Here is a 19070-nt window from a genome sequence, read left to right as displayed (position 1 = left end):
AAAACCATGAAGAACCACACTCCATACCAGTTGGTGGCGGTAATGCACATCTTCAAGTTATTTGCCAACTGCCAAAAAACAACACAGAAGAAGAAGAAGAAGAATCAGTGCTGCACTTAAGACTGATAATTAGCTTTCTAAGTGTCACCTGTTAGGATTTCTGGAGGAAATGCGTCATTTAACACCTTTTAAAACAAGGTACAGTGGTTTTTATTTCAGTTAATCTTAAATTAATCTTAAAATGGGTTGAATACATATATTTAAATTGTTCTTGTGCGTGCTTGTAAACCGTAACGAACTTTTTAACTGTCAGCGGCTGCTAGCTAACGGTTTTCTGTGACGCACTTTCTCGTTAATTAAAGGAATATGCTGGATCGCGAAATTAGATTTTGTAAATTGATGCGCTTTAGTGTCTTTAAACGGTCATATAGTAGTTCTCAGTGGGTGGTTTGTTGTGGTGTGAATGCCATGGTGACACCGAGGGGTGGGTCTTTTATCCATCTTTCTCTTTTTATTGTCAAGTTTTGCGGTTTCCAGGCAACGCTCCGCTGCTGTCTAAACCTGCCGTTTGCATTTCTGCTGCTCATTTTTTATTTATTTTTTGCTAAGTTGGAGCCATCTGTCAACCAAGGTAAATATAGGTTTGGTTTTAATGCTGTTTATGTTACTTCACTTCAACTTTAGGTCAGGGGTGTCCAACCTGCGGCTTCAGAGACGCATAGGGGGCTTTGGCCCCCCAACAGTAATAATAATTATTTAAAATTCTTAATAATTTTGGTCATAGATTAGGTGAAACTGAGCAGGTTGAAATAAATTTTATAAAAGCAGATTTATTGCAGTTTTTCTATGTGGTTCAATATCTGCATAGAAACTCCACAACATCAATGGAACAAGAAACATTTTTATTTTTTTCTTAATTCAATTTGTTTCTTATTTGGCTGCAAAATAGGTGATTTTCTTCATTCTTCATTTTCTTCATTCATTCATGTTTTAAGCAAGTAAACTGATTGCAATTTCGATCTTACACTAAAACAAGCTGTGGATCTCTGCACCCCCTCCAAAGTCACCATGGGCTTCTCATCTGCTTCAGATTAATAATTAATTGGCCAGCCTGTGAGTTTAAGTGGACCGACACTTCTCCACAACATTCCCCCTGACCTGTCTGCTGTGTTCCTTGGTCTTGATAATGCTGCTTGTTCGCTACTGTTCTTTAACAAACCTCTGAGGTCTTCATAGATCAGCTGGATTTATACTGAAATTAAATTTAATTCTGTTTATTTATGTAATTCACAATACTTGTTCTCTCAAGGCACTTTACAAACATGAGGCAAATGACGGAGCTGGGTTTCGTCTACTAAGGTGACACTTGAAGGAAGTTGGTTGCTTTGGATTTTATTGAGTGGTATAAGAGTAAAGGGGGCTCAGTTAAAATGAAAGGCACACTTTCAGTTTTGTTTTTGTAGAAAATGAGGAAAATCATCTTTTATTTTCCTTTTTTGATTTTGCAAATCTGCATATCTACTGAATAAAATATATAAAATGCCAATATATGAAAATTGTTTGGCAGTCTGATAAAGTTGATGGTGTATGTTCACTTTTAAAAGGCAATGCATAAGTTCTGTTATTGTGATGGTGAGATGTGGTATTATTTATTACTGCAGACCATATGATGTTTATTTATATATATATATATATATATATATATATATAAATAAATAATCAGCCAGTCAGTCATTTTCTACCGCTTATTCCATAGTGGGTCACGGGGAAGCTGGTGCCTATCTCCAGCAGTCTATGGGCAAGAGGCGGGGTCACCCTGGACAGGTCGCCAGTCCATCGCAGGGCAACACACAAACAACCACACACACACTCATTCATACACCTAAGGGCAATTTAGAGTGACCAATTAACCTAACAGTCATGTCTTTATATATTAGTATAAATGACCAGCATCCTTGTTTGATAGTCTTCGGTCTTAATTCTTTTGATTTTCCTCAGTTGCCAGAAACTGTTGATCATAGATTAGATAATTTATCCTCCGCAGATTGGAGCATTAGACTTTATAGTTGGGACACAGGTAGATTGTTTGTTTGGTAAATCAGTGACCTTATATTATTTAGCTGTTTAAGCATTAATTTAAACATTGGCCAAGCAGAATTAGTACGGTGTTCTCTCATCGGTCCGCTTCCATGAGTATCTTGTGTCCTCGGCTCTCCTTGGTGAATCTTAAGAAGATTATCCGTCAAATATCTGAGCCACCCACCGGGCTGTGCTGCACCCATCCTCCTATGTTGGATCTATCTGCATTTCTGTTTTTAGCCTCAACATTTCAGAATCGGCTTTATTGGCCAAGATTGTGTACACAAACAAGGAATTTGACTTTAGTTTTAAATGCTTTGAGTAGTTTATTTAGTCTTCTTTCCATTTTCTTTATTTCTTCCTGTTCTCTAATATCCATTCCATATGGATCCCTAAATTGCCTGTCAGGTGATTGGAGTCTTGCTGTCTGCATGTTGTCATGAACCTGAGCCTGTCTTATTTTGTAGACGTACAGTGATGATCACTGTCTGTTCAGTGTCAGTGAAGCCCCCCTGCAAGGGTTTAGAGCAGCTTAAACCTCCATATGGCAGCTGAGATAAATCTTGAGTTCTGCTGGTAATGAACAGGAGAAAGAACAAATCAACAGGTGAGCTTTTATGTTCCTATTGATAAGAAACTAGAAATAGTTGAATTTAGAAATAGCTAAAACTTAGCTGCTCGTTTCAGTTTCTAGCAACAAACGAGCTCATGTTAAATGTATTCCACCGTGTCATGTGAACACGTGGGAAAAAATGTTTCTTAGATTCCACAAGTAAAATGCAACAGCCTAATAATGCTCAGAGATTTGGACGAGTAAGGCAGAAAACACAACTAAATAACTCAATTTAAAAGATGGCGTTCAGTATCAGCCTTATAAATCTGAATCACTTTGTGTGAAGTTTACAAAAACATCTCTTTACTTTGTAAATTCTGTCTTTTTCTTTTTTTACTTGATAACTAAAAATAAATCCTTTTTTTTAAAATACAAACTACATTAGACAAAGTCACTTTAACATTTCTGGGTAAATGAATTCTTCCCGCCCTTTAAGGTCAAAGTTTAATCGTGGACATTTAAATCGGTTACGTGCAGAGGGCTTCACTGGCATTGTTCAGCATCAGATTTGAGAGCAGCATGATATTTTATCATGCTTTGTTACATGCTCTATAGAAACATAGAAATTATAGTCTGTATACTTTTTAGGTAAAAGAGTGAGATAAATTATAAGTTATAATTGAAAATTTACAGAAAACATCCATCACCTTAATCCATATCATCAGTGCTGAGGTGTTGCAGGTCACATAACACGCCAGGCAACATTTAAGGATTGTTTTTTTTTATCTTACTAGGCAACATTTTGTCAACCTTTTTTCCATGTATTTTCACCATATATATTTTTATTCTAGTGTCTTGTATTTATTTAAATCACTTGTAAAATGTATTCTAAATTTTATTTATTCACTGCTTTGTGGGTTTTTAATTTCATTTAAATTTTGTTTCATGTGACTTTATTTAAATTGTGTAATTTATATATTTTTATTTTTGATTATTTAATATATTCTAAATTAACTGTTATTTGACACACACCTTGAGTTAATGTTTCCCTTGAAGGGTCTGAACTGGAGTATGGAGGGCCAAATGTGCCAAAATCCAATAACTGTTGTGAAATACATGTTTATATATGTGATCATTTAAATAAAATCCAATGATCTATGGAATGAATAAGAAAATGATGATCCTGAAAAGTGGCGCAGGTTTCCATTAACATAAGTGTTTGCATTCAGTTTTCTGTAATTTTAAAGGACAAATTTGCCATAATCCTGCAAAGAAATTAAATGATGTAACTTATCTATTGAATTGCAGCATTTTGAGTCCTCTATATTTCTATTCCATCTAAATAATTTTGAATATTAATGAAATATCACTACATCAGTTTCTATCCTGTGTTTGTGGTACCAGAGAAGTTAATGATGTAAAACTCTCAATGTGATTGGCTGACAAGGTATCTGAGTTTAGAGCTGAAAGCTCAGGGGTGAATGGAGAGGAGAAGAAACACCAGACCTGGGCTTCTGCAGTGGACTCCTGCTCCCCTCCGATATTCACCCGCCACTGCTCGGACATCTGAGGATTCCTGGGAAGATGAGGGCGAAGAAGCGGATAATTTTTTTGGCCAAATGGATGAAAGTGGCATCATTGGGCTGACGGAGGCACTGGAGGATTTGGAATTAGGGCAACCTGGTGGTTACAGTGAACCTTGCACCCCAGAGGGTGCAGTCCCTAGTGGAGGTGTCAAGGATCAAACTTTTCAATCTTCAGGAGAGGATCATCAGTATCTGGCATCCAGTGAGTGTTATTAATTCTGTAAATGTTTTTTTTTGTTCTTGTACTTAATGTTCAACACTCATTTTAACATTATTTTTAACTATTTTACCCGTACAGTTTTGGACAATTGGGGGGGAAAAAATGCAACCTAACAAAACATTTCTACTGTTACAACAGGGAAAAGAAGCAGACCCTTTAATAGTTTTGGTTGTTTTATAATGATCAAAATAAAAATCTGTCTAATATGAAATTAAGTTTTATACACATTAATTTATGTTTAAAATGTCTAAACTGAAATGGTTCTTAAATAGGTGTGAGAATCCATTCAGTAAATAATTAAATGAAGCGTTCTGCCTAAGAACCTCCAAAATAATCATTTCTTTTACTGGGCTGATTGTGACCGACGTCCTTTCTACTTCTTTTTTATGTAACTTCAGTTTTATTATTTCCCAATTATTAATGCACAGTGAACATTACAGGGAATTACGGAGCCCAGCAAGTGTCAGTGGGTAAAAAAAAAAAGAAAAACAAAGCCGGTGAAAATCCGTGCTCACGCTTTACTAAATTGTCCACTCTGCTTTGCAATCTGTGCACGCAGATTACTCAGTGACATCTGTCGAGATATCTCAGTGTAACAAAATAGTCGTATTACAAGCTGTGAAGGGTGCTGATTAAAACATGGCAGTGCTTTAAGTTTTTATATGCAAACGGATCCACTGAACTTACCTCGTAGATGTGGGTCATGCATCCAAACTCTCGACACATGTCACTGAGTGATTTGCGTCCACGGATCCATCCATCCATCCATCTTTACCCATCTAGTTGCTTAATGACTTTCAGGTTCCATATTTAAAGCCTGAGTGCTGCAGAAATGTCTTAAGTAGAAACTGTATTTATACTTAAAGTCATCTAACTTTGGAACAGTATGGGATTTTGACCTGGAAAAAAGGTGTAGGACCCCTTAGGTTTTAAATTTAAGGTCATAATACAAATTGACTGATTTGGTCTTTATCACTACTTGTTTTTGACAGACTGTGACATGAAAGGTGGTTTTAAAGCATTCACAGAGGATCAAACACGGAGTCAGAGAGAGAATGACAGAGGCAGATCTTTCAACATGACTGAGGAGGAGGATGTTGATGGAGATGGGAAAGGGAGTGACAGAACCAGGAAGAGAAATGAACTCCCTCATACATCAGGAGAGCTTGAAGCTTTAGATGAGTTGAATTTTCATTATTGCATGTCTGATATAAATCCTGCTGAAAACTCTGGCCATGACTGTCTGGTATCTGAGCCTGCAGCCACTGCCTCCATTCTACCTCACCTTTACCATTTTACCGAGGAGGAACTGGCTGTAGGTCCAGGAATTGAAGCTGAAACCTTTCCAGACATGGGCTTCACAGAAACAGAGTCTTACTGCAGTCATGCAAGCGTGAAATCCAGTCCCCGTTGTCCAGAGACGAAACTCGGGGCTTCTCCTCAGCCAGCATTGGCGTTTTCTAAACAAGATGTTTTAGAGAACATCCCAACAAAGGCATCAGAACATCAGAAAACTCACTCTGCTGAAGCTGTGTATACAAGGACACCTTCCCTTGGTGGAGCCCAAAAAGGCTCTTTGAAATCCAAACAGCCGAGCAAAGGTCACGACAAGAATCCAAAAACTCCTGGAGCCAGAAATAAACCTGCAGGAAAGGATGAATTTAGGTGAGTTAAATTTAATTGTTCTCATTAACACCTCTTATTTTTATTTATCTTCTCTTTTTCATTTACAGAAGCGCAACCCTGAGTCATCAAACACCAGACTTCTCAAAGGTTGAACCCAGGGTTCATTTCCCCAAATGTGGCTACAAGCCTCCAAAAAGCAAGAAGTCATTAGCAAGGACCTCCCTGTCCCCAGAGCCCCCGATGGTGTTTAAATCCCCAGCGGACATCATTAAGGAAGTCCTGTTTAACAACACTTCTTCTGGTTCCAACACACATACCAACGTTCCCAACTCCATCGTCCCTGCAGAGTTCAGGTGTCCGCAGCAGGCCACCACTCTGGTCGAACAGCTTCAGGTATGATCCGAAAGAAATCGGTCTCATATGTGGGTCAAAAACTAATCATCTCCAGCAGGTTTTAATGGATTGTTGTGCAAGATGGTGAGAACTACAGTGACCACAAAAAATACTTCTTAAAATATGAATTTGTCAGCCTGTAATCCCAGAAACTGTCACAGACTCCCAACATGCAAAGGTTACGGAGTTCCAGACTCCCAAATGGGCAAACTGAACATAGGAAACATTCTGGAAAACTGACATTTTTGGGCAAAAACCCTTCATAAAAGCAATGAATTTGTTGCTTACTTAGAAATTAATACATGAAATAAATAACTGGTAATGAATACATTTATATGTATTAAATGTAGATTAATGAATAAAAAACAAAAACTTTTATATTTAAAATGTGCTTGTTTAGTGGTGAAATGTAAAAACCACAATGCCATTTTTTACATTTTAAAACAAAGGGGAAAACATTTTTAGAATTAAAGAATAACATGTTATTTAATGAAATGTTTGATAATTAAAGAAAATCCATTTTTGCAGTGATTATGAAAAGTCCAAGGGGTGTGAATACTTTACCAAGGCACTTCATGCTTGGCCTATGCAGACTGTAAATGTAGAAATAATTACTTTGAACTAATTTGCTTTTCTAACTCCAGGTTCACAAGCTGTTTATCCAGAAAGTGCTCTGTGGTATACTCCCATTGTGTCTGTGTACTCCTCATCTTGTCCTGCTGGTTGTTTCTCTCTCTGCAGGAAGACCACAAAAGACTGCTGACAAAGTTAGCAGAGGCAGAGAACACCATCGATCGTCTCCGTCTGGAAGCCAGGGTATTTAATCTCAGGATCTGAAGCATCATTTTTCATATTTGAACCTCTGTGTTTTCACATGAGATGGGAAAACAATGGTTTATAATGATGCCGGAATTATGTATCATTGATCTCACTTTCAAGGTAATTGAAAACAAAGCTTTAAATCAATGAGAATCGTGTAGTTTCCCAAAATAGCTTTTTTATTGAATGGATGTAATGATATATCATTTAACCGTTCTGAACACTTTAGTTTAAAATGAAAACAAATTCCAGTTGAGCTCTTGGAGCGTGTTGCTGCCATTGTTTGTTCTACTAGACGGATGGTGCCCAGGGAGTCCGGTTTTATCTTAATATTTGGGAAACCATCTGGCCATTGGGGGGCATTTGAGTGGAAATAACTGAACAGTTTGGTAGTTTTATGAACATGTTGGACTGTTGTCTCCATGAAGAATCGTATCTTTTGAAAGTGGCATTTACTCTTCCATTGGTAAGTTTCTAAAGATTGAAAGAAAATCACAAGCTGAAACATTTGGTGCTAAAATGTTTCCAGCTGCAGTTGTTCTGAATTTGTATTGATATTAAAGGTACATCCTGTATGGTGACCATGACCCTTAAATAATAAACTCGTTTCATCTCTTTGTCTCAGATTTTTACAGTATATAATAACTTAAAAGTGTAGAAAATGCACCTTTGGCTATGTTCCTGCTGCAGTGTCTGGTTACTGCTCTGTTCTGCAGGTCCTCCAGGGAGGTTGACAAGAAGTTGCCCAATGCACTATTAAAACCACACAATTAAATGTTCTTAAATCTAACCAACCAGTTTAAAAGCTCTTTGTTGTTACAAAACTGATTTATAAATAAAATCCCACAAAATTCCATAATTGACACCATCAAAGTTGCCTGTTAGCTGATTTTAGTTTTGTTTAAACATCTCTGTATAGCAGCAGAGGTGATCTTAAGGTCATACGCAACTACAAACCAATCAAATTAAGTTGAGCCCATTTTGGTCTCTTCTGACCACTAAACTTTCACATATCTTTGTGCTTGATTATTCTTTCTCATTTAAACTGTGGGGTGATAAAAATAATTTTATAATTGGAATGTAATTTATCATTTAACATGGCCAGATCAGCGTTGGCTTGGATACGGATCAGAGACCGATATTTCTACTCTTCAGTTGAATAATTAGAGAATTGTTCATCTACAACTGATATGTGAAATCTGAAGCTGATTAAATCTGTGGGGTTTCACAGTGTTGCTGCTGCAGGTCTGTTACCACATTTGCATTGCTGAGACATAATAAATTGTCAACTATTGATTCAATATTCAGTCTGTGGAGATAAAATGTGTAAATGAGCCAGATTCTGCAGCAGATTAGATATTAATAAACAGGTGATTTATTCTTTTATTGATTATTATTCATGTCTTTTTTTTCTTCCCATGTTCCCTCCAGGTGAACCTGTACTCTGATCCGCCAAAGGCCGCTCACTCTGTGCATTCTGGGCTGAATTGTAACACTTCAAACTTCCTGAAGCTAGATTTTTCTCAAGCCCAGCGTGCGGAGATCTGCTCTCCTGGACACAGTTCTCATCAGGGTATCAAGATGTTTGTCTCTGTGTTGCTGCCCTTTTTACCTAAAAATGTTTCAGATGAGACTAGAAATACTTCTTGTTTAACATTTGTTGCACAGAAAAGTCTAGCGCCTGCCCTTCGGCACCCCAGCCGGGACAGCAGTTCTCCAATATCCTCTTCAGTCAATCTGATAAGTTCCTGCAGCAGGTAACCACTTGTTAAATCTACCAATGATTTGCAAATAGAATCTAATATCTCCTAACATTTAAATTTTTAATTTATTTTTTCCAGCTGCAGACGTTTCAGGATCTCCTTAAGAGTGATAAACTCACATCCTTTGAAAAATTAACAGTAAGAACAACAAACTAAGTTCTGTTCAGTGATCTGACTGGCTGACTATTTTCTCATCTGATTTGTTGCTCTCCTTCAGGGTCTTTCTCAGCTTTCTGAGAGTCTGGACTCTTTAGAAAGGGGATTCCTTCTGGCTCGAGATGAACACAAACTCCTGCAGCAGACAGGAGTGCAAAACTGCCATTTTGACCCTGAACGGTAAGCAGGAGGGTTGCAGAGAGGTACATGTAAAAATTTTATGTGGTACTCTGGCATGTGGTATATTTCACTACCTTTTTTTTCAGGGAGCTGGAGGGTCTGATCTTTCAGTGTGGGCTGCAAATGGATGAGCTGAAGGAGCAGGTGGGGCAGATTCAGCAGGAATCTTTTCCTCCTTCACCTCCTAGAAACACCTCATCTGATCTGCCTGAAGGAGGAGAAATTACCCAGACTCATCAGCAGGTTCCAGCTCTTTGTTCATTCTGTCTGTTTAGCAACAGAAAATCTGCAACTGATGTAAAACAAATTTAGAAATTTCTTTGAGTGAGAAGGTCACATCCACTCATAAATGTGAGATTTTTTAATGATTTATTTTTCATGGTGGACTGTTTATGGATTAATTATTTAATAAGAATTAGTGCAGGAGGTTTAGATTTACTGTTGAGCTTCCTGGTTCCTCTGTTAAACTATTGAATTTTGCTTTTATAATTTTCCAGGTCTGGATTAGTATGGAAAAAGGAAAACTAAGTGTGAAAAAAGTGAGATTTTTAGTGCAGTAGCCAGCCGATCAGTTTGTGATAAAGCCTGACCTCGAGAAATATCCGCCATCAATGTGTAGTGAACTTCAGCATTTTGTGTTGATATGAAATTAAATGGCCAAGAACTGGAAGGTTGATCCTGGAAAAGTCAGAACTTCTTACATGAAAACCATGTAGGATCTGTCAGCACCACGTTTATTTAAGTATGAATAATTCTGACCGTGTGGATTGGAGAACATCTGCAGTTGATCCCAAATTTTGCACCTAATGCTTGTTTAACAAAATCAGTGAAGTTTTCTTATGAATAAACATTCCACTCTGGGAAAAAATGAATCATTTTACACCAAAAATTAAGACATTCATTGGTTTGATGACTGGATGCAAACCTCTGATTTGAACTTTAGAAAATCGTTGTGTGTACAGAGTCACTCTGAGCCTTCCCAGACTGATCCTGGTGCTGCAGCAGAAGTGGAGGTAAGCTCAGCTTATTTAAAACATTGTGTAAAATAACCGTGACTTCAAAATTGATCAATATAATAATCATGATTATAACTGTTTACATAATCAAGCAGCCCTAGTGTCAGCACTCTCTTTTCCAGCAGCTTAAGTAGCTGTGCTTTATCCAAAAAGGCTGGGCACTGGTTGTATTAAAGACACAGTGAATGGAAGCAGCTAAAAGTCTCACAATAACGTAGCGACAGTTTATCTGCGCTACGGCATTGTAGCTGTCACAGCTTTTTTTTTCTGAAACTCACGTGTTGGTTGTCAAAATGCTAATAAAAACAAATCTGTAGTTCATTTGATTCTGACACTGAGAAACATCTAATCGCTACTTCAGCTCATCGTTGTGAGTAAACATGCAAGAAAAAATTTGTCTTTTAACTGTTTATTGATGCAATTCGTGGATGTCAGTGGACGTTTTAAACTGACAGATTAAAAAATAAAGAACACATTTTCTTACCTGAGAAACTTTGTATTTTTTTCCTTGCAACCACTGCCTGTGGTCACCTGGCTGACTCAAGTTTAGGCTTTCAGTCTTAGTGATGGCACGAACTGCAGGGTATACCCCGTCTCTCAGCCTTGTTTTGATTTCCCATCAGACTGGTTTCATAATCCTGTGGCAAGAAGTTGCCAATAATGCCCCTTTTCAGAAGTTACGTGAAGTGATTTGTAGAGACACAAACACAACAACAGCCTTGACCGCTGCTTGGTCTGTGGCTACTATCAGTCTGACTGAAAGAGAGCCAGAGAAGGCTGCAAACAGCAAGACGACACACTCTGGATAAATACAGGAGAGAAAAGCCATTATAAGCTGAAGGACTTGTGAGGGTAAGCTAATGCTAGTGGTCATATACACAATACGCCCTGCGAACAACGATTTAACGGTTGAAGATACTGGTTATTAAAATGTGCTGTGGCTAGAGACACCGACCCCTACCCAATCAGTGCCTGGCAGTCTTCTGACGTCACATTTTCAGCACGGTTGGAACTGTTATTAACAGAAAATACGCAGGTAGAGTTGTGCCGAACCATGTTGAGTAGGGACTAATGGAAACGGGGCGTACCTTTTTTCATTAGTACTTTTTCTTTACAGATGCAGGAATTTTGATCTTGATAAAAAAATGTCCTGCCTTCTTTCAAAGAAAAATGCAAATAAAAATATTAAGTACTGTATCTTGTTGAACCCTTAGGATTTATTGGTGAATGTAAATTACATCCTATTTGAATTAGTTTGGTTTATATGTCATGGGTGACTTCCAGTTGGGAGAACAATTATTTGATACACTTCCTATTTTGCAGGTTTTCTCATTTGCAGAGCTTGTAGAAGTCTTTAATTTTTATCATAGGTACACTTTTACTTTGAGTGATGGAAAATAAGAAATCCAGAGAATCACATTGTGTGATTTTTCTTTTTTCTTTTTTTTAAGTAATTAGTATTTTATTGCATTAGATAAGTATTTGATACTTTAGAAAGACTAAATATTTGGTACAGAAAGCTTTGTTTTCAATTCCAGATATCAGATGTTTCCTGTGGTTCTTGACGAGGTTTGCACACACTGCTGCAGGGATTTTGGACCACTCCATACAGATCTTCTCCAGATCCTTTAGGTTTCAGGGCTCCCACTGGCCAATATGGACTTACAGCTCCCTCCAAAAGTTATTAATTGGGTTCTGGTCTGGAGACTGGCTAGGCCACTCCAGGACCTTGAGAGGCTTCTTAGAGAGCCACTCCTTAGTTGTCCTGGCTGTGTGTTTCGGATCATTGTCATGCTGGAAGACCCAGCCACGACCCATCTTCAATGCCTTTACTGAGGGAAGGAGGTTGTTTGCTAAGATCTCCTGATACATGGCCCCATCCATCCTCTCCTCAATACGGTCCAGTCGTCCTGTCCCCTTTGCAGAAAAGCGTCCCCAAAGAATTATGTTTCCACCTCCATGCTTCACGGTAGGGATGGTGTTCTTGGGGTTGTACCCATCCTTCTTCCTCCAAACGCAGCGAGTGGAGTTTAGACCAAAATCTCTATTTTTCTCTCATCAGACCACATGACCTTCTCCCATTCCTCCTCTGGATCATCCAGATGGTCATTGGCAAACTTCAGACGAGCCTGGACATGCGCTGACTTGAGCAGGGGGACCTTGCGTGCGCTGCAGGATTTTAATCCATGGCGGCGTAGTGTGTTACTAATGGTCTTCTTTGAGACTGTGGTCCCAGCTCTCTTCAGGTCGTTGACTAGGTCAGACCTGGGCTGATCCCTCACCATCCTCATGACCAGAGGCGCTGGTCTTGACCATCGTGGAGAGGTTGGAGTTTGAGTGTGTGGACAGGTGTCTTTTATACAGATAAGTTCAAACAGGTGCGGTTAATACAGGTAATGAGTGGAGACCAGGAGGGGTTCTTGAAGAAGAACTAACAGGCCTGTGAGGGCTTTTTTAAAAATAAATTTTTACATTAATTTATTGTATCAGCTGTTGTGTCAAACATTGTCTTTCCTACTTTGATTATTTTCTCCAGGTTGAAAAGGATAGGCTCACAGAATAATTTATTGATTTGTAAATGCTCACAATGCACCAAAGATTTGCAGACATCTAAGGAGTGATTAATAAAGCCTCTTATTATGAAGTAACAATATGTGAATGGTTTGACAAACATAGCATGTAAATAGATGTCTGTTTTTTCTGTTTTACTGATCAGGATCGAATCATCTCTCCAGAAACAGACAGTGGGTTTGTGGGTTCAGACAGCAGCCATCTGACCCCTGCAGCGGTTCCCATTCTACTCCACCAGATGGCCTCAGAGAGGTGTGAAGTCCCTCCACTCTTTCATTTACTGCAATAAATGATTCCCCACACCATCCATATCCAGTGAAGCACCGATCAGATGGGATATGTAGTGTCTCTTTCTCTTAGCTCACCTGTTCTTTCTGTCTCTGCTTGTTGGAATGTCCTAATTTGGTTTGACAGTGTTTCAGCGCCTCAGGACAGAAACCCTATGAGACCTCAGTCAGCATCTCTGTCACTCGGTGACCTGGAGCCCACAGAGGGCCACACGCTTGACTCCAATCAGAAGAGGAGAAGCAGACAGAGGAGGCGCACCTTCTCCTACTCTCCTCAGAGCTGCATTAGCCTGAAAAACCAGGCCAGAGCTGACAATGGATCTAGTGATTCTTGGATGATGAGTGATGGTAAAAATCTACGCAATGAAATTTAAAAAGTACTTTGAGTGAAAAGAACAGATTTGTATCTCAAACCTGTCTGAACTTCTTAGTTGTCTGAGCCTGTTTTGGCATTTTTCTATCATTTCTGATTTTGCCTTTATGTGCCACACAGAAACATGTTTACCATATGCATGTCTGGTATAAATTTTTCAGCCTGACTTCACCTATTATAAATTATTTTTCACTTTAACCTTCTTTATAAACATACTGACCCCAAAATACACAAAAGTAATCGAATCAAATTTAATTGAGCAATTATTACAATAAATAAAAACATTCTCAATGAACTGTTTGAGCCTGAAATAGTTTGCAAAAATGCATCGAACAAATTTTATCTCTCACCCCTAGTTTGCAGAAGTGAATTTAATTACAATGCTCATGTTACCTAATTTTCATACTGCTAGATCTTATGTAGCAAGAGTGCACTTTACCTGAGTGCTGTTTCATTTATTTTTAATTTAAAAGACATTTTTTTTCATTTTAAATACATTTTAAAGGTGGTGTTCTTAGTCTTAAATGTGCCAATATGTTAAGGCTCAGCTGTTCGAAACACAAGTTGGCAAAATTATGCAAACTGATTTAAAAGTAGGTGTTTAGAAGTCAACTTTAGCCTTGTTTTTTCTTTTCTTGTAGAGATTTTATGTTGGCAAATCGTGATTAAAATTGTAAATTTAATGTAAAAAGCTTGTGATATTTTTAGCATTATCTGCCTACTTTATCAGTACATGGTTTACGTACTTAAGTAAAACTATAGATTATTAAAACTACATTAAAAATACAAAAGAGAAATCAACTGCAGTAACGTGAGTAAGTGTAATGTGTTACTTTCCAGCTACGATACATTTTTCTCTTCTGATGTTGTGTTATTGCTCTAATTTGCCAGTGTTTTCCCTTTAAAACACCCCGTCTCCTCCTGTCGTTTCTACAGCTCCCTCAGCCTGTGAGGAGCAGCGAAGTGACCCTTTCTCTGAATCTGTCGATTCTCCACTCTGCGCCAACTCGAGCTCGCCACCACCTGCCCGCCATCGCCATGGTCATCCCCTGAGAGTGGCAAACCCCAGTCATGGGGGTAATTACAAGTGAGTGTGCGTAACTGCGGCTGTCATGGCGATAGCTGAGTAAAAACGGCCAAGCCTACACTCAGAGGCTCCTGCATGAGGATTGTAGCAAACAAGTGCTGTTACAGCCAGCCCTGAAAAGACGGCTCACACAGAGGGAGCTCCGATAATTCATTTTCATAGCTCACCACTCCAGTAAACTGCGCCAAAATAGATTTAAAAAGTCTACTCAGCCCTGTTACAAGGACCTGTTTAAATATACCTCTTACTGAAGTTGACCGACTTCCTCGCTTTGGCTGCCGTGGCCCCTGGAACGTCATCGGAGGGTGCGGTGTGATAGTCTTTACCTCTGCTGCACGTCAATCTGGCTTGCACGAACGTGCTGTGCCCAGGGGGCGGAGCTATTGCCGCAATCGGCGCGATCCAGCCTTCCTCCACCAGCTGCAGTGATGTGAGCCAATGCAAAGTGTTGACCTTGTCCCTCAGGGCAGCTTCTCCACACCAATGCTAGGTACTGATCATGACCACCTAGTTCACCCTCCAGTCCTAAGCAAAATATAGACAAACAAATTAAGAGGCACCATGTGGCCCAGAGAGGCGTGGTTAATTCTTTGCATTGGATTTCCCTCGAGGTGAAGCGTTATGAGGGAGAATTTATACAAAGTATTAACCGTGCCCCTCAGGGCCCCTTTCCTATCTGTTTGTGCCCCGTGAGCTTTTCGACCAAGGGGCATAAACGGGTAGAAAAGAGTCACCAAGTTTGCATTGATTTTTCTTACCATTATAGCATGTGTAGCGTAGTTTAGCTGGAAAAACTAGAACTACACTTCTTGACCCACTCCCTCACCAGCCTCTGCTTTAACATGCTCTGTTGCAAGGCCTTAAAAGGGTCCATCTTTACCATGATATTATTTCATCACATTGAACGTTTTAGCCTGGATCGTCTGGTCTGTCTGTCTGGTTTTGTCTTGTCCGTCCGTCCTCACTACGCTTAAGAAAGCTGCTAACGTGAGGAAATGTTAAGACTTCAGGTGTTTTTGCAAATAACTTTTATCTTACCAAGGGAAAATTCTAAGACATATCTTAAAATTCGAGATTTTTCTTAAAATGACGTCACTAGGAGCACTTTTAGTTGTAGGATTCTTTGTGAATATGGGCCCTGGTGGGAGGCCACGCTTGATAAATTGTTTCTTTTTGTGCATGTTCAAAATGCTATAAAGCCCGTATCATGTCCATTGATACGAATCCCACATGTTCGTCAGGGCGGAAGCCTAATCAAACCTCTAGGCTGGCCCTAAAAAAAAAAAAACATGACGCTCAATTCCCATGTCTGGATATTTTCCAGACATCTCCCACTGGGAGGAGACTTCAGGGAAGACCCAGCCTTTGGATCCCCCAGAATGAGCTGGAGGGTATCAGTGGGAAGATGGATGTCTGGGTTTCCCTGCTGGACCTGTTACCCCCCTGACCCGATGTTACACTCCTGTTGAGCTTGTCTGTTGATTGTGTAGGTCACAAGAAAGTATTTCTTTATAAAATAAAAAAATCCTTTTTTTTTTTGTAACATTTTAATTTGTTTGAGGAACTGGATTGTCGGTTTTCATTCGCTGTAAGCCATAATCCACAACATGTGCAGTAAAACCTTTATGACTCTGTGAACTGAATCGATATCAGTTAAATTACCGAAATAAATGACCTTTTTGATGATATTCTAATACATTTAGATGCTCATGTATAATCCTATTTATTTTCTGTATTTCAGAATCTGCTGCTTTTGAATGAGATTACTTATAGGAGGTACAATCTATTGTTCACTGCATGATGTGGTGTTGCATGTTTCCTCTCAAACTGTGTGTCTGTGTACATAATATGGGAATGACTGCTGGATAGAGATTTGACTTGGACAAACATTGACTTGAAATCTTCACAGTAAGGCAGTCTGTCTGGTCACATCATTTGGAGTCCTGCTGTTAAGCAGTGAGAACTTTGTGTGGTTTACTGTGTACTAAATACAAACTTGCATGTAGATGCATTTTAATCCTCTTGAAACATCCGTCTGTTTTCTTGTTTTTAGGGATGCATTCATGAAGCTTCAAGCCGAAGTAGAAAAACTGAAGGAGAAACTGGATATCTCTTTGAGAAATGAGAAGCCCCTCAGCTCAGTGACAGCAGCTCCTTCAGCTCAGAAGATCTGCTTTCATCACACCCCCTCACCTTCTATCAGGTCAGCTTTTTCCTGCAGGCGCAATCCCACATGTTTGTCTCTTTCACGGAAAAACTGCAGTTTGTACTGATTTGTAGTCAAAGAGGCTCCCAAAGGCCTTCACAACCCTTTCTAAAACAGGGTTTTTGTGATGTTGAAATTAACCCCACTGTAAATCATTTCCAAACCTTTTCTGACTTTAATGTGACAAACAACCTCCACAGTTCAACTGCAAACAAATCTGTTGGGAAATATATGTTAAAATATTAAAGATATTATAAATGGGTTGTATAAGTGTGCACACCTTTTAAAATAATTAGTTTAAGCACCTTTGGATAGAAGCCAGTCTTCTTTGATAGGAGCCTATCAGCATCCCACATTTTGACTTGGCAATATTTCTGCCATTTTCAACATCTGATCGGTGGGATTGTGAGGACACAGTTTGCCCACAGTCATCTTCATGTGACCTCAGTTTTTCTGTGTGGTTTACTCCTGAACTTTGACTAGACCATGTGTCTAGCCTATGTCTCATGAAGTCAGTTTTCATTTAATTTGGGTTGTCAAAATAAGGTGAGATCTTTCCATGTAATCCATGCTACATTCATTAACTGCTCACAGTTAAATCCATAAAAATTACAATAAATATCCTTTTGTGTAATCCATGCAATAATAAAATACACAGTTGAAGTAGTGGAGGGTGAAACAAGCATGTTCTCATATTTTAGAACTGCGAGACTGGAGAGGCCTGTGTGTCGTCCTGTGTAATGTATCAGGATTTTCCATTTTCTACAGGTATTAAATGAAATTAGTCATCTTTGATTATCAAGTCAAAAAAGTATTAAATGAAACAAGTAATCTTTGATTTTCAAGTTAAAACACATATGATTGAAATGTTGGGGCCATCCATTTGGTCGCAGCTCAACAGACGTCGCAGCTCTGACGTCACTGGGAGTATAAACTGGCTGAGATGCGGAGTTTCGTGGCCATTTTTCCGCCTGTCGCAGGACAGCGCATAGGAGGGGCATTTCTGGTGAGACAAGAGCTCGCAGGCGAACTTTTGCTCCACGAGGCCATTCCCGGAAGAGCTTGAAAGCTGGAAATCTGTTTGATACGAGAAGATCAGAAGATTTATTTACCGATCGAAGACCGTGCCACAACTGGTGCAGGTGAAAACCTATAAAGGTTCTATGTCCAAGGAGAAGAGTTTCCTCCTTGTGTATGCAGTCGACTAAAGGTTCTTCATATCTTCATATTTTCCCCTCGTGGACGGATGAGAAGTTACCGTTTTTTTTTTTTTTCCTTAATTCGATTCCCCCCCCCCCCCCCCCCCCACCCCCCCCCCCTTTTCTTCAGACCTGATCCATCCTCAACCGGTGGAGAGCAGAAATCAACGTCAAAGTAATTTCGTTCTTTTCATAGTAAACCGGATAGGTGCATTTAGAAGTCTGGGCAGGATGAGACATAGTTAAGGTGATGTAGGATCACCTGTAGTTAATCTAAGGTATTAACTTGTTGCATGCAATACTGATTGAATTATGTTTTGCTGAGCTGTATTTTTATTTGCTGCGCAAGCGCTGTGGTTAATGTTTTTTCCAGTTGATCCCAAATCAGCCAGGAGTTAGAAGTTGGACTTTTAAAAGTTTTTCATTCAAGGCAGCTGCGGTCTGGGCCTCACCCGACCACTCTTTGTTCCAGTTTTCCACTGGGTTCCCGCCTCAAGAGTTTTATGACCCTTTGTCGAGATTTGGGGCGATCAGCTGGTTGTGGCTAAAGGGGCGTGGCCCCACCGTTTCATCAGCTGATCGCTGCGATCGAGACATCAACACGACAGGAGGATTTCTTTCCATTTAACCCAAATTACACATTTTGTCCATAAACTGCTGGTTTGGACAAAATGTGTAATTTGGGTTAAATGGAAAGAAATCCTCCTGTCGTGTTGATGTCTCGATTTCAAAATTACACATTTTGTCCATAAACTGCTGGTTTGCCCCTCCTTGAACCGTCACCTTAACGTGGTGGAGGGGTTTGAGTGCTCAAATGATCCTAGAGGCTATGTTGTCTGGGGCCTAAATGCCCCTGGTAGGGTCTCCCATGGCAAACAGGCTCTAGGTGATGGGTCAGACAAAGAATGGTTCAAGAACCCCTCATGAAGAACAAAATATCGAGGCACGTGACGTCG

At 39.4% G+C, this 19070-nt stretch overlaps 1 protein-coding gene across 5 annotated transcripts in view; it reads left to right on the top strand.

The window, feature by feature from the left end:
- Positions 1-19070, top strand: part of akna (AT-hook transcription factor) — a 37652-nt gene that overhangs the window by 5401 nt on the left and 13181 nt on the right. For 3 of the 5 annotated variants that reach the window (XR_007039247.1, XR_007039248.1, XM_047372095.1), the window contains exons 1-15: positions 523-631; positions 4080-4420; positions 5431-6103; positions 6172-6457; positions 7199-7273; positions 8708-8849; positions 8945-9033; positions 9118-9177; positions 9257-9375; positions 9462-9618; positions 10338-10388; positions 13108-13214; positions 13377-13597; positions 14559-14709; positions 16763-16912. Coding sequence is in view for 3 of the 5 variants with exons in the window: in XM_047372095.1 (XP_047228051.1) it covers positions 4114-4420; positions 5431-6103; positions 6172-6457; positions 7199-7273; positions 8708-8849; positions 8945-9033; positions 9118-9177; positions 9257-9375; positions 9462-9618; positions 10338-10388; positions 13108-13214; positions 13377-13597; positions 14559-14709; positions 16763-16912 (2588 nt within the window). In the remaining 2 variants the exon portion in view is untranslated. Of the gene's footprint in view, positions 1-101; positions 199-522; positions 632-4079; positions 4421-5430; positions 6104-6171; positions 6458-7198; positions 7274-8707; positions 8850-8944; positions 9034-9117; positions 9178-9256; positions 9376-9461; positions 9619-10337; positions 10389-13107; positions 13215-13376; positions 13598-14558; positions 14710-16762; positions 16913-19070 lie in introns of those variants that run through there. The other 2 variants (XM_047372097.1, XM_047372096.1) reach the window with 2 other exon arrangements.

This window comes from Girardinichthys multiradiatus, chromosome 8 (assembly GCF_021462225.1).
Source record: "Girardinichthys multiradiatus isolate DD_20200921_A chromosome 8, DD_fGirMul_XY1, whole genome shotgun sequence".
Classification (NCBI taxonomy): Eukaryota; Metazoa; Chordata; class Actinopteri; order Cyprinodontiformes; family Goodeidae; genus Girardinichthys; species Girardinichthys multiradiatus.
The sequence above is the reverse complement of the archived record's forward strand: the minus strand, read 5'-3'. Positions and strand labels throughout refer to the sequence as shown.